Genomic DNA, 15,859 nt, shown 5'->3' with positions numbered 1-15,859 from the left:
TTAGCTTCATTAAGATCATCTTTAATCTGTAGTCATCTACTTGCAAAAGAAAAGGGAAACTTTAAGGGTTAAAGAAAAAAAATGAGTACAGCAAGAAAGGCTTGGATTGTGGGAGCTAGCATTGGAGCTGTAGAGGCATTGAAGGACCAGGGTTTTTGCAGATGGACCTACACCATGAGATCATTACACAAACATGCCAAGAATAATATGAGGTCAATCTCTCAGGCCAGGAAGCTTTCGTCTTCATCTTTTGCTATGGTTTCGGGTGAATTGAGGGAATCAAGCCAATCCGAGGAGTCTCTGAGGAAAGTCATGTACTTGAGTTGTTGGGGTTCAAATTAAATGAGTTGAGAAGTTTGCCATGAGAATCTGATGCCTTATGTAGGCTGAAGCTGGTCCATTGAGAAGAACAAAGCCAAAGCCATGATTATGGTTTGTGAGAGAAAATTTGTGGGACTTGATGAGTGATTCATGCAAGCCTGGTGTGAACTGTAGCTAGGCAGACTGCCATCTCATGATCAGCTTGTAATTACACCATTGCTTAAATGTCACCAAATTTTCATGGTTTCTGTGACATGGGCTAAATGACATTTAAACATCCTGCTTAATTTTGAGCATGGATTAAGCCTTTCCTTGATAGATCATGGTTTGATGCTTAACGTCAAGCAACAAGATTGGATACATGTGCATTTTCAATTTAGAATTCAAACTGGAATTTCAACAATTTTTCTGCAGATCTGGCTTCCAAATTCCAACCTGACTACCAGTTTGAGCACTTCTCACTTCAAGTAAAGCGATTAACCATTTCTGTGCATGGATAATAGGGCTTCGATAGGATTTTAGAGGCCTACTTTGAATGGTGGGCAGAATTTTTTAGAGCAATGGATATACAAACCACCAACTTTCATTTAATTCTCAATTGGATCCCCAAATAGAAAACTAGAAAGGCCAGGGATGCACTTGGATGTGTAGATGGGCCTTAGATATGCTTGGATGGTACTTCCCTTAAAAAAAACACGTGTACCGGCGTTTTTTTTTTTTTTTTGTATTTTATGATTTTAAAAATGAATTTTTAAAAATAAAATAAATATTATTTTAATATATTTTGAAAAATATTTAATAAAAACCACTACCACAACATAATCTAAATATATTGTTTAAACAATCTAAGCTGAAATATCAAATATAAAATAATGTGCTAATTGATGCTTACGTATTTTCTTTTCCCAAATCTTTTATAAACCTTCCTGTGTAAGTTGATGGCGAGTAGGATTTTTATAAATCTTCATGTCTGGATGTAAGTAATTTGCTCAATTTTGTAAGTTCTTGAGAAGGGATTGATTCAAGCTTTATGTGAATACATGTTTACCGTAAAATAAAATATGAAAAAAGATGAATTCCAAGAAATCGACAGAGAGATGCTATCAACTTTATTTAATATATAGATAAGGAGAAGCATGCAATTTGACATTTGTTTATCCTCAGTCCCCCACTTTTTTTTTTTTTTTGTCCGAACCAGCTCGCACATACCTCAATTAATCCAACGGGTCCTAAAATTAACGACTATATAAGTTTTCAGTGACCATCATATAAACAATCACAAGATTTCAAACTGAATTTAAAAAAAAACAAATATTTTAATCCCAAATTTTTTTTCACCTCATGTATAGTTTGTCCCACTTTCTTACATTCATTCCTTACAAGTGGCAAATGCACTTCAATGAGAAAGAGCCACCAAATTGTGGCATGCATGACTCACCCTTCAGCTATGCTCCTCCTGATACTTTGGCTTGGATTTATTTATTTTACGAAGCAAAACCGTGTGCTCATTTCAAGGCAGGCAGAGAAGCTTTTGGCTTGTTGTCGAGCAAAAGTAAAAAAATCTAGCCATCCCAAGAACCCGATTTTGTCCCCACTTTCTTATTGTCGCCATGTGGTAGTTGGATGTCAATACAGTCATCTCACCATAAAAAATTACCATTGGCTTTTGCTGGTTTCCGCACCCAAAACCACCAGCAGGAAGCCTTTAGCCTCAGGTTTTTTCCTAAACTTTTGGCATTCTCACCTATATAACCAAACCCCATCCTTCCATGGGACTCATCAAAGCATAGCTCGTGTTATCTTACTGTCTACAAATCCCACTACAAACTTGTTGGTTCTATATTACAGTACCATAAAAAATGAGTTCAGCGAGTAAAGCTTGGTTGGTTGCCGCTGCTATCGGAGGTGTTGAGGCGTTGAAAGATCAAGGGTTCTGTAGGTGGAACTACACATTGAGATCCCTACACCACCATGCCAAGAACCATGTCAGATCAGCCTCTCAGGCCAAGAAGCTTTCTTCTTCATCCTCAGCCATGATCTCACATATAGTCAAGGAAGAGAAGGCAAAACAGTCGGAGGAGTCTTTAAGAAAAGTCATGTACTTGAGTTGTTGGGGTCCAAACTGAAGCTATGAATCTAGTAGACGAAATCGAGGGACTTAGTTTATAGGAGTAAAACCTTACAAGCTTATGCAAATTGTAAATTTTGATGCTCATTTGGAGCTGTAGAGGCATTGAAGGGCCAGGGTTTTTGCAGATGGACCTACACCATGAGATCATTACACAAACATGCCAAGAATAATATGAGGTCAATCTCTCAGGCCAGGAAGCTTTCTTCTTCATCTTTTGCTATGGTTTCGAGTAAATTGAGGGAATCAAGCCAATCCGAGGAGTCTCTGAGGAAAGTCATGTACTTGAGTTGTTGGGGTCCAAATTAAATGAGTTGAGAAGTTTGCCATGAGAATCTGATGCCTTGTGCAGGCTGAAGCTGGTCCATTGAGAAGAACATAGTCAAAGCCATGATTATGGTTTGTGAGAGAAAATTTGCGGGGCTTGATTAGTGATTGATGCAAGCCTGATGTGAACTGTAGCTAGTCTGACTGCCCTCATTGCTATATGCAACACGAAAATTTTGTGGAACAAAAATGTTGTCACCATCTTCCTATCTTTTCCTATCGCTTTTTAATTGATGTCGACCCATGCAATCTAAAAAATCTTGCTTGTTCTTTGATCATTTCGTTGTGAGATGTTGCCACCAAATTTTCATGGTTTCTGTGACATGGGCTAAATGACATTCAAACATCCTGCTTAATTTTGAGCATGGATTAAGCCTTTCCTTGATAGATCATGGTTTGATGCTTAACGTCAAGCAACAAGATTAGATACATGTGCATTTTCAATTTAGAATTCAAACTGGAATTTCAACAATTTTTCTGGAGATCTGTAGTCTTCCAAATTCCAACCTGACTATCAGTGTGACCACTTCTCACTTCAAGTAAACGATTAACCATTTCTACGCTTGGATAATAGGGCTTCGATAGGATTTTAGAGGCTTACGTTGAATGGTGGGCAGAATTTTTTAGAGCAAAGGACATTTACAGACTTAAATCTTGAAGTAAGGGATAATTTCTTCATCTTCTTCGCCATCATATCCTCCTTAACCTTGCTACTATTCTAACACCCACACATATACATGGTTATTCAAGGCTCTTTCTCTCCTACTTAAATTGATTTAAGCATTGAAGGATCTATCATTTGCATCAAAAGACTTGTTTTGAAGGTTATCATCCATCCCAATACTTTCTCAAGCAGGTTTTAGTCCAACTCAACCTAAAAGGAAGCTAATTCTTTTGCAAGTGGTTTCTACAACTTCGTCACTGTTAGCTTGAAATTGTACTCACCTAATTAACCCTCGTTTTAAAATTTGTGCATGATTTATTTATTTTTATTCAAAAGTTAGCATTCTGAGTTTTATTTTTTTTAATGTATCATGTGTTTATAGGATATGGCTTCTAAAATCATACAAGTAAGATTGATACACAAAATAACCTGAAAAAACTATTTCATATCAAATATAAAAAGAAAATTGTGCACATCTATGTTGGTAAACAAATCATGATTCATAAAGTTGAGGATCAATTTGACTTAAAATAATAAATTTTGTTTATCATAATTGGATAATTTTTATAGATAGAGGATTCCAATTTGGAATTTTTCTTTTTAGAGATTGTTTTAATAATATTTTTTAAAATTTTTAATTTTTAAATTAACACAAAAAAATTTAAAAATATGACTGTACCACAACATCAAATATAAAATAATGTGCTAATTGGTGCTTACGTATTTTCTTTTCCCAAATCTTTTATAAACCTTCCTGTGAAAGTTGATGGCGAGTAGGATTTTTATATATCTTCATGTCTGGATGTAAGTAATTTGCTCAATACTGTAAGTTTCTGAGAAGGGATTGATTCAAGCTTTATGTGAATACATGTTTACCGTAAAATAAAGTATGAAAAAGATGAATTCCAAAAGAGAGAGAGAGAGAGAGAGAGAGAGAGAGGCTATCAAATTTATTTTATATAAAGAAGAAAAGGAGAAGCATGCAATTTGACATTTGTTTATCCTCAGTCCCACACTTTCTTACATTCCTTACAAGTGGCAAATGCACTTCAATGAGAAAGTGCCACCAAATTGTGGAATGCATGACTCACCCTTCAGCTATGCTCCTCCTGATACTTTGGCTTGGATTTATTTATTTTACGAAGAAAAACCGTGTGCTCATTTCTTCAAGGCAGGCAGAGAAGCTATTGGGTTGTTGTAGAGCAAAAGTAAAACAAATCTAGCCATCCCACGAACCCGATTTTGTCCCCATTTTCTTATTGTCGGCATGTGGTAGTTGAATGTCAATACAGTCATCTCACCGTAAAAAATTACCATTGGCTTTTGCTGGTTTCCGCACCCAAAACCACCAGCAGGAAGCCTTTAGCCTCAGGTTTTTTCCTAAACTATTGGCATTCTCACCTATATAACCAAACCCCATCCTTCCATGGGATTCATCAAAGCATAGCTCGTGTTATCTTACTGTCTACAAATCCCACTACAAACTTGTTGGTTCTATATTACAGTACCATAAAAAATGAGTTCAGCGAGTAAAGCTTGGTTGGTTGCCGCTGCTATCGGAGGTGTTGAGGCGTTGAAAGATCAAGGGTTCTGTAGGTGGAACTACACATTGAGATCCCTACACCACCATGCCAAGAACCATGTCAGATCAGCCTCTCAGGCCAAGAAGCTTTCTTCTTCATCCTCAGCCATGATCTCAAATATAGTCAAGGAAGAGAAGGCAAAACAGTCGGAGGAGTCTTTAAGAAAAGTCATGTACTTGAGTTGTTGGGGTCCAAACTGAAGCTATGAATCTAGTAGACGAAATCGAGGGACTTAGTTTATAGGAGTAAAACCTTGCAAGCTTATGCAAATTGTAAATTTTGATGCTCATTTGCTGAAATCGAACATTATCATATGTTTTTATCAATTCTTTTGGTAGCGCGCAGTGCATCTCCTCAGTGAGTAAATTTAACAAAGCTCTTTCCTAGTTTTCTAGTGGAATAAACAGGCAATTTCATTTAATTTCAATTTGAGATATGACATTCAACTGGAATCTAAAATATCTTTCTCCCCACATCCTCAAATGGATTAAAAGGCTACATGAAAAACGAAAATCTCAAATTGGATATGACCCAAAAGAAAATCCATTTTGGTGTAAAATTCTCAGTCACTAATCACAACAGGAGTGATCATTGTGTGAAAAATGGAAGAGGACCTTGTACTATCACATAAATTTATTAATAAGTGAGATTGTATTGAAATCTTTTGATATTTATATATATATAAAAAAGTGAGAATAATTAGTAGATTTGATTTATTGGTTAGCTAATCTTTTCTAAGAGTAATATATAATAGTAATGAATATTACAATACAAGAGTATAACTATAATATTTTACTATATATATACATTCTATAATATGCTCCATCAAATTGAGGGTGAAGGATCGATCTGAAACTTGAATTGAAAAACAGTAAACGGAGCAGTAGGAAGAGATTTAGTAAAAACATCTGCAAGTTGATCGTGAGAGGGGATAAAACAAATCTGAATCTCTTTCCTCGCAACCCTGTCTCGTACAAAATGATAGTCAACCTCAACATGTTTAATGCGAGCATGAAAGATATGATTTGCAAATAAGTAGCACTTAAATTATTACACCAAATAATAGGAGCAGGGTTAAAAAGAATCTGTAGATCTCTAAATAGATATTAAAGCCAGATAACCTCAGCAGTGCCATCTACCAAGGCTTTATACTAAGCCTCGGTGGAGGAGTGATCAACTGTGCGTTGCTTGCTTGATTTCTATGAAACCGGCATCTGACCAAAGAAGATAAGATAACCACCCTTAGACTTGCGATCATCAATACACATGCCCAATTTGCATCTGTAAAAACATGTAGATCAAAGGAGGAACTGCAAGTGATGTGTAAGCCATAGGTGGTCGTACCTCATAGATAACGCAGAATACATTTAATGGCACCCCAACGAGAATCTGTAGGAGCATGCATAAACTGACAGACTCTATTAACAGCAAAACAAATATCTGGTCTCGTAAACGTGAGATATTGAAGAGCACCCATAATTTGACGCAACCGTGTAGGGTCAGAAAACAAGGGATTTGACAGTATGGTGACTTTGGAAGTAGAGATAGGAGTATTAACCGGTTTGCAAGAATTCTTACCTACTCGAGTGAGAATGTCAAGAATATACTTATGCTGGCATAACATCAGACTCATAGCAGTGGACTGAACCTCAATGCCCAAAAAATAGTGAACGATGCCTAAGTCACGAAGTTTGAACTCTAAACTCAGTAACTGTATTAGGCGGTGAAACATAGCAAAGTTGTTATCCATAAGCAGAATGTCATTAATATAAACCAGAAGATAGAAGATATCATCACTACTAGACAAGATAAATAACGAAGTGTCAACCTTGGAAGCATGAAAGCCAATAGAAATAAGAAAATCACTCAAACGAGTGCACCATGCCCGTAGAGCCTGTTTTAAACCATATAAAGACTTATGCAACCGGCACACATGAGAGGGAAGAGCAGAGTCAACAAAATCTAGAGGTTGTTTCATGTAGATCTCTTCGGCAAGAACACCATTGAGGAATATATTATGAATATCAAGTGATAAATCTTCCAATTACGCGAGATTGCAATGGAGAAGACTAATCTGACTGTCGTTTGCTTAACAACTGGACTGAAAGTGTCAGAATAATCAATGCCTTCTTGTTGAAAGCATCTAGCAACCAAATGTGCCTTATATCGCTTAACATTTCCATCCACACGACGCTTTATCCTATACACCGACCGACAACCAACAACCAACAACATTCATCGAAGGATGAAAAGGAACCAAGGACCAGGTTCTATTAGAGCGTATGGCCTGAATTTCATTGCACATAGCACCATGCCACACCTCATACCTGTCAACATCAGAGAATGTAAGGGGCTCACAAGCAGAAGAAGACATTACCCGACAATTAGAAGCAGCAGAGGTGGCTGCAAACGCTGTTAGGAGGGCAGTCTTCGGCAGTCGAGGGCAAAGAACCATCGGATGCCGACGAGCAGTAGACCGAGGTTCAGAAGAATCTTAATTGGAGAGCTACTGAAGAGGATAAGATGAGAGATCAACAAAGAGTTGCAGACTTGCAAGAGAATCTATTGAAGGACTGGAGCTCGCAACAGCAAATGTAGGAGAACCTGCCGTAGAATCAGAGTTGGTTGTAGTGACGAACCTTGAAATATACAACTCTGAAGGAGGTGAACCTATTCCTGCATAATGATCATTAGAGAAACATGCAGATGGTGACATAGGGGCAAGGCTGGGTGACAGTGGTATGGTGGTAGACAAGGGTGGAGAACGGTGAGGCTATTAACAAATTGAAAATATAGGAAGTAGGATGTCCTAATCAATGATGCCACAGATCAGCAGTCGTCGAGACGCAAGGAGACCAATAAGCTTGAGGAATGATGGTGGCAGAAGACTCAGAGAGTACATATAGACCATTATTGCTCTAACCGAAAAGAAGCATTGCTTTGGTGGTGAGATCCTTTACATAAAACACAGAGGCGTGAAATTCAAAATAAATATTATTATCACGATAAATTTTTTGAACAGATAGCAATGGTTTGGTAATATGAGGAACATGAAGAACGTTAGATAATGTAAAGACGTGTTTAGGGGAACGTAACATGGTATGTCTAATGATAGGGAAAGACCCTTACCGTCACCAACATGCATGTGATCATTACCAAGATAGGGTGCAGAATTGGTCAGAGTCGCAAGATTAGGCGTAACATGTTCGTTCACACTAATTTCTGAGAACCAAGTAGGGGCAGAAATAGTACCAACAACAAGATGGGCAGAAGGCTGATGACCGCTGCTGCGAAACTGAGCATATTGTAGGGTTGTGTGGCCGAAGAAGAAGCATGGCTGACACTTGATGTTGTGCTTAAATAACCGGTGAGAAAACCATTGTCCAGAACCAGCAGGCCGTTTGGTCTGCTGCCAATTACCCTGCTTCTAGTCCGTGGGAGCAGAGGAATGAGAACCATGAAAATCAAACCTGTGTTGGTTGTTGTACTTGTTGCTATTGGAGCGCCAGTTGCCGCGAGAACGATCTCTGTTACGGCTAAAATTAGGGGTGTGCTGCTGTTGGGCAAGATGAACAGAGGGCAACAAAGGTGGATTTGCAGCCAAGGATTAAAGGGAAGTCTTATGCAGAAACTCATGAGTAAGAAGATGGTTGTGAAGGTCAGCGTATAACAGCGGTTCTACCTTGGTCACGAGACTAATTACCAAGTCTTTAAACTCATCACGAAGACCATGAAATATATAGAATTTGAAGTCTTCAAGAGAAAAGGGCTGACCAGCAGAACGTGAATTGCTCATGTTCTGCATGCAAATGAAACAAACCAGCAAGATAGACCAGAGAAGGAGAGAAGATTACCTGGATTGAAGGAGCGTGGTCACTGTCGTTGGCAGTGGTTTGAGGTGGTAGTAAAAAAACAATGGTGGTTGCTGTGGTGGTGATTGTACTTCTTCTTCCCTGTATAGAGGCTCAAGCCTCTGTTTTCCTTCTCTCCTTCTGTTTTGATTGTTCTTCCTCCGGTCTCTGTCTTTGTTTCGTCCCCCTGTGGCTTCTCTCTTTCTGGTCTATTTTGCTTCTGTTTCTTTTCTCTCTCCCTCTCCTCTGTTCTCCCATGTTTTCCTTTGCTTCTCTTTCTTCTTTTTTTCTTCGGTTTCTCCCTTCTATCACTTCTGTTCTCCCTCATTTCCTTTTTTTTTCTTTTCTATTTTTTTATTCTGGTTCCTTTTTTTTTATTCAATCTCCCTCGTTCTCTTTCTTTTTTTCTCTGTTTTTGCTCTCTGTTTTTCTTCTCTTTCTCTCCTTTATCTCAATCAATTCTTCCTTCAATCTCTCATCCTCCCTCTCTCTTTTCTCTGCCTTTCAGTATTATAGGCAGAGGGAGAGAGACTCACCCTGTCCTGTCCAGTCATGGGACAAGGTAGGGTGGCTGGGGCGGCCTCTGTACAGCCACCCCAGAGCCACTCTCAGGGCATGACTCCCTTGTCCAATCTTCATAATGGTTGTAGGCAAGTGGCGTGGGTTTCGTCAGTCGTCTTGCAAGTGAGAGAGTGAGAGTGGAGTTGCAAGGGAGATAAACTTCTTTTTCCCCTGCCTTTGTGTGTCCAGGGGAAGAAGAAGACCCACAGTGTCATTCAAAATGGCATTGTTTTGGTTTTTTTTTAAAGTGAACAGTGCAATAAAACAACGCTGTTTTGGACAAAACGCGTTGTTTTATTTAAAAGAACGCCAAAATGTTAATTTTTCAAATCAGTCCCTTTATTTGTGCGCTTTTTTCAGTTTGGTCCTTAGTTTTGGATTTTCTCAATCAAGTTTCTAATTGCCCATCAAACTTTAATATTTATGCAACTCAATTGGAGGGGTTGCATCACAAAAGCTAAACATCTTTATAAGTTGACAAATTAGTGCAAATCTTAAACTGGAATTCTCAATTTCAATCTGGCCCGAAAGAAAATTAGTTTAGGAGAAGAGTTCTTCACTCTTAAGTGTTCACGGCAGGGTGTTGATCACTGTATGTGAAATGAAACAGGCCTTTAAATTTCAACAGAATTGTATAAATAATTAATCGAAGAATTTGTGTGTAATTAATTGATGAGTTTGTGAAGAATTTTCCACTGATTTTTTTAATATATTATTTTTTTTAGTTCATTGCTAAGCATTTTTTATTGAGAATTTTACTCTATTTTTTTTTGTTTGCCTTAATCTCATCACTGGTTTTGAAAAGTTAACACGGTTAACTTTGATTTTTTTTTTATTTTTTTAAAATGAATATTTTTAAATTTTATTTTTTAACATTTAAAATTTTGGAATTGATCTTTATTTTTTTTAAAATTTTTTTAATGAAACTATCTTAATCTAGTGCTCATAATCATGGGGTTGACAGGTTAATTCAAATCTTTTTTTATTGTTTTTTTAAATATTATATTTTTTAATTTTATCATTTAATATTAAACATTTGATAGTTAAGCTTTATATTTTTATTTAATTTATTTTTATTTATGATTTTTATTTATTTATTGGCATAAATATTCTTTTGAATAAACAAAAAACTTATTCCGAGAAACAAAATTACTAAATAAAATTGAGTACATAACAGATAACATGTGTTCCATAATTAAATATCTTAATAATTTCTTGATAAATATTAATTTATTTAATTAAATACATATATAAATATTTTAATATATGATTGAGAATTTTTTATATTAAAAACCTCATGAAAAACTTAATTATTATTATTTTTACTAAAAAGGATATATAATCCTCAACGAGGTGCTGTTGAAATAGTTTAATGTAGTTTTCTAGACCATCACAATTGTTTACATACAGTCCTCACTATTTACTTCAACTGTCTTCGAAAACTGTCTTGCTTATTAGCAATCATACAACAACAGCAGCAAGTAACAACATCGCTTCTCCTACGTCATCGTATAGCTCCATAACACCAAACCAAAGCTCTGTGAATACCTGTTTACCGTAAAATAAAATATGAAAAAAGATGAATTTTAAGAAATCGAGAGAGAGAGAGAGAGGCTATCAGCTTTATTTTATATAAAGAAAACGAAAAGGAGAAGCATGCAATTTGACATTTGTTTATCCTCAGTCCCACACTTTCTTGCATTCCTTACAAGTGGCAAATGCACTTCAATGAGAAAGAGCCACCAAATTGTGGCATGCATGACTCACCCTTCAGCTATGCTCCTCCTTATACTTTGGCTTGGATTTATTTATTTTACGAAGCAAAACCGTGTGCTCATTTCATGGCAGGCACAGAAGCTTTTGGCTTGTTGTGGAGTAAAAGGAAAAAAATTCTAGCCACCCTAAGAACCCGATTTTGGCCCCACTTTCTTATTGTCACCATGTGGTAGTTGAATGACAATGCAGTCATCTCACCATAAAAAATTACCATTGGCTTTTGCTGGTTTCCTCACCCAAAACCACCAGCAGGAAGACTTTAGCCTCAGGTTTTTTCCTAGACTTTTGGCATTCTCACCTATATAACCAAACCCCATCCTCCCATCGGATTCATCAAAGCATAGCTCGTGTTATCGTACTCTCTACAAATCCCACTACAAACTTGTTGGTTCTATATTACAGTAACAAAAAAATGAGTTCAGCTAGTAAAGCTTGGTTGGTTGCAGCAGCTATTGGAGGTGTTGAGGCGTTGAAAGATCAAGGGTTTTGTAGGTGGAACTGTTAATTTGAGTAGGGTTTTTCTGCAGAATTCAATTGTGTATTCTTATTGCAGAAACAGGGGATTTATACATCACAATGTACAGCCTTCCTAGTTGTATTTGGAAAGGAAACAATTACGATCCCATGACAATCGGGATTTACATAAATAGAAGATAAACGTGACTATTACAGCTATAATTTCCTATTGTCTCTCGGTTTGTACAGCTCATGCCAACACTCCTCCTCAAGTTGGTGTAGAAATGTCTTTGATACCCAGCTTGTCAAGTGAGCTGTGAAAGTTTTTGTTTGAAACGGCTTTTGTAAGCATGTCCGCAAGTTGGTCCTCTGATCTGACGAACGGAAAGCGAATTACCTTTTCTTCAAGATTCTGTTTAATAAAATGCCGGTCTATCTCAATATGCTTTGTTCTGTCATGTTGGATTGGGTTCTGAGATATTTCTATCGCGGCTTTATTATCACAATATAAATTCATTTCTGAATTGGGTGCAAATCCAATTTCTGAGAGTAGGCGTCTGAGCCACAAAAGCTCGCAAAGCCCCTTTGCCATACCTCTAAACTCGGCTTCCGCACTTGATAGAGCTACCACCTTTTGTTTCTTACTCCTCCACGTAACCAAGTTGCCTCCGACGAATGTGAAGTATCCTGATGTGGATTTTCTGTCGGCCAAGTTTCCTGCCCAGTCTGCATCTGTATAGCCTTCAACATCTAAGTGATCATTCTTAGAGAACATAATCCCCTTTCCCGGAGCTGATTTCAAGTATCGAAGAATTCGAACAACCGCATCCATGTGATCTTTACTAGGGCAATGCATAAATTGACTGACCACGCTCACCGCGTATGAAATATCTGGACGAGTATGAGATAAATAAATTAGCTTACCCACCAGTCGTTGATACCTCTCTTTGTCAGTTGGGGTTTGATCAGGATACTCCCCAAGTTTCTGATTCTGAATTGTTGGAGTATTCGCCGGCTTGCAGTCGAGCATTCCAACTTCGGCTAGTAGATCAAGTACATACTTTCGTTGTGATAGAAAGATGCCTTGTTTTGATCTAGCCACTTCTATTCCAAGAAAATATTTGAGTCCACCCAAGTTCTTCATTTCAAATTCCATGGCCAAATGTTTCTCCAGTCTATAGATTTCTTCTGAATCATCTCCTGTGATTATCATGTCATCGACATAGATTATCAAGGCAGTTATTTTCCCTTGTCGTCGTTTTAGGAAGAGAGTATGATCTGAGTTGCTTTGTTGAAAACCATACTTTCTCATAGCCATGCTAAAGCGACCAAACCATGCACGCGGTGATTGTTTCAGTCCATACAATGCCCTTTGTAACCTGCAGACAATTCCTGTGGAGGATGACATATAGCCTGGTGGGATATCCATGTATACTTCTTCCTTAAGATCTCCGTGAAGAAAGGCGTTCTTCACGTCAAATTGGTGTAGGGGCCAATCTAGATTTGCAGCCACAGATAACAGCACCCTCACGGTGTTTAGCTTCGCTACAGGGGAAAATGTCTCCTGATAGTCTATGCCGTATGTCTGAGTATATCCCTTAGCCACTAACCTCGCCTTGTATCGTTCAATGGATCCATCTGCTTTGTGTTTAATTGAGAATACCCACTTACACCCCACTGTTTTTTTTCCAGCCGGCAGTGGGACAAGATCCCAAGTTCTATTCCGATTCAAAGCTTCCATTTCCTCTTGTATTGCTACTGACCATTTGTGATCTGCTAAGGCTTCATGGACTCCGCAAGGAATGTGATCTGAAGACAGCTTTTGTGCAAATTTTATAAGAGGATCAGACCAGCCTTTTGTTGTCATATGATTAGAAATTGGGTACTTGGATTTCTTCCCTGCTTCTCCAGGAGAGTAGCGAGCTGGAGCTTTGCCACGGTTACTCCTGAAAGGTAAGTGATAACCAGTTGCAATATCCAAAACATTGCTGGAAGGTGATGCAGAAGGTCTTACCTCAGGAATATTCTCAGGAGAAGGATTGTCACTGTCGGGTACTTCCAAAAGAGGGGTTCTTCTACTAGGAGATTCATCGTCAGAGTCAATAACCATGATGTCTTCATACAGGCCATTATCTGCAACTGGTGATGGTGTTCCTGTTGGTGTTCCCGTTACTGCTTCTTCCTCTATATGTATAGCAGCATCCGCTGTCACCATATTTTCATCCATTTGTGTAACAGCTGCTTCTGTCTCCTCCTGTGATGGCGCCACTGTCACCACGGTAGGGGCTGCTGTCACCATGGTTTCCTCCTCCTGTGATGGAGGAGCTGCTGTCACCACTGTTTCTTCAATTTGTCCCGGGGCTGCTGTCACCATGGTTTCCTCCTCCTGTGATGGAGGAGCTGCTGTCACCACTGTTTCTTCAATTTGTCCCGTCCACCACTTCTGCTCTTCATCCCAAGTCTCCCTCTGAAGAGAAGAAGCTGATACATGTGATGAATAAAACTTGTCCGATTCTACAAATGTGACATCCATTGTTATATATACCCGATTTTTATTCGGGTCATAGCAGCGATACCCTTTCTTGTTGGTACCATACCCCAAAAATATGCACCGAACAGCACACGGTTCCAGCTTGGTCCTTTGATTTTTATGCAAATGAACAAAGGCAACACATCCAAATATACGTGGCTTAATGAGTAGTAAAGATGGTAGAGTGACATGTTTTGACAAAACCTGTAATGGGGTGTTGAAATCCAAAACCTTAGAGGGCATACGGTTCATTAGATACACAGCCGAAGCAACAGCGTCATCCCAATGACGGCCGGGTGTATTTGATCCAATCAACACGGCTCGTGCAGTTTCTAAGATGTGTCGATTCTTCCTTTCGGCTACTCCATTTTGTTGTGGCGTCTGACTACACGATGACTCATGGAGGAGACCAGTTCTTTGGAAATATTCATGAAAATTGCGATTCATATACTCTCCCCCATTGTCCGTCCGAAGAATACGGACCTTTGCTGAATATTGGTTCTGAATCATAGCATGAAATGCTCGAAATACACCAAATACTTCATCCTTGCGTTTCAACAAGTATAGCCACGTCATCCGCGTACAATCATCTACAAAAGTCACAAACCATCGTATACCCGAGATAGTTGTAATAGGGGAAGGTCCCCAAACATCAGAGTGAATTAGAGTAAATGGAATATCACTTTTATTCATGCTAGTTGGAAAAGGTACACGGTGACTCTTGGCCAATATGCATGTTTCACATCTGAAATTTGAGTAACTCAAAGTTGAAAATAACTGCGGAAATAAATGCTTCATATAGCTAAATGAAGGGTGCCCCAACCGAGAGTGCCATAACCAAATCTGTTCTTCGCGTGCGCTAGATGTGCGACTCATGGTATTGACTTTGCCGAAACTGAAGTCGTCCATGTAGTATAACCCCTCTCTTTTAGTACCACGCCCAATGATCTCCTTCGTGAGAATATCCTGAAAAAGACAAAATGTTGGATACATTAGCACTAAGCAATTGAGTTCTTCGGTGACTTGTCCCACTGATAATAATTTACTGGAAAGAGAGGGTACTAAAAGAGTGTTAGCCAATGAGATTGAAGATGATATATCTACGGTTCCAGCTCCTGTAACCGGATACTTAACCCCATTGGCATTGAATATATTATTTCGCCTTGGCTCTGTAATTTCCACGAAATCATCTTGACAAAACGTCATATGATCAGTAGCTCCTGAATCCACTATCCAGTCTTCATTCTTGCCTGCGTTAGACACAAGTAAGGCACTGCTGTCATTACTGGAATTGTTACCTGGATTACCGAGAGAGGCTGCCTTGTCCTCCTTTGATTCAACAAGTGGGACGAGTGAAAGGGTGGCTTCTGGATTTATAGGGGCTGAATTAACCATGGCTGCTCTTCCAGTTCCACCAGCAGCTTCTTTTTGTTTTCGTGCCTTGAGTTCTGTCCACCATTCGGGGTAGCCATGTATTTTAAAACATGTCTCACGGGTGTGTTTCAAGTTCCCACAGTGAGAGCATCCATCGTTTCCTCCTTCTACATGGCCCTTAGTTTTTGCAGGATTAAATTTCCCCCCATGTGAAGAGGAGTTTCCAGTCTTGGCTACCTGCAATGTAAATTTGTTTTGTGAACCAGTTCTCATACCTCTAGAGATCAT

At 38.6% G+C, this 15,859-nt stretch overlaps 3 protein-coding genes across 3 annotated transcripts; all 3 read left to right on the top strand.

Annotated features, from left to right (window-relative positions):
* LOC18108635 (uncharacterized) lies at nucleotides 1-574 on the top strand. Its single transcript, XM_006371580.3, has one exon. It carries the CDS (start codon nucleotides 82-84, stop codon nucleotides 340-342), a length of 261 nt encoding a protein of 86 aa, XP_006371642.1. The 5' UTR covers nucleotides 1-81; the 3' UTR covers nucleotides 343-574.
* A 1,374-nt stretch (nucleotides 575-1,948) lies between these two features.
* Nucleotides 1,949-5,349, top strand: LOC18108634 (uncharacterized). The gene is made up of 2 exons (XM_052449591.1): nucleotides 1,949-2,482; nucleotides 5,252-5,349. Exon 1 carries the CDS (start codon nucleotides 2,181-2,183, stop codon nucleotides 2,445-2,447), a length of 267 nt encoding a protein of 88 aa, XP_052305551.1. The 5' UTR covers nucleotides 1,949-2,180; the 3' UTR covers nucleotides 2,448-2,482; nucleotides 5,252-5,349.
* LOC112325276 (uncharacterized) lies at nucleotides 4,855-5,349 on the top strand. Its single transcript, XM_024591298.2, has one exon. The coding sequence runs from the start codon at nucleotides 4,957-4,959 to the stop codon at nucleotides 5,221-5,223; it is 267 nt and encodes an 88-aa protein (XP_024447066.1). The 5' UTR covers nucleotides 4,855-4,956; the 3' UTR covers nucleotides 5,224-5,349.
* Nucleotides 5,350-15,859: the final 10,510 nt, after the last annotated feature.

This window comes from Populus trichocarpa, chromosome 19, assembly GCF_000002775.5.
Source record: "Populus trichocarpa isolate Nisqually-1 chromosome 19, P.trichocarpa_v4.1, whole genome shotgun sequence".
Classification (NCBI taxonomy): domain Eukaryota; kingdom Viridiplantae; phylum Streptophyta; class Magnoliopsida; order Malpighiales; family Salicaceae; genus Populus; species Populus trichocarpa.
This window is presented reverse-complemented; position numbering and strand designations above follow the sequence as displayed.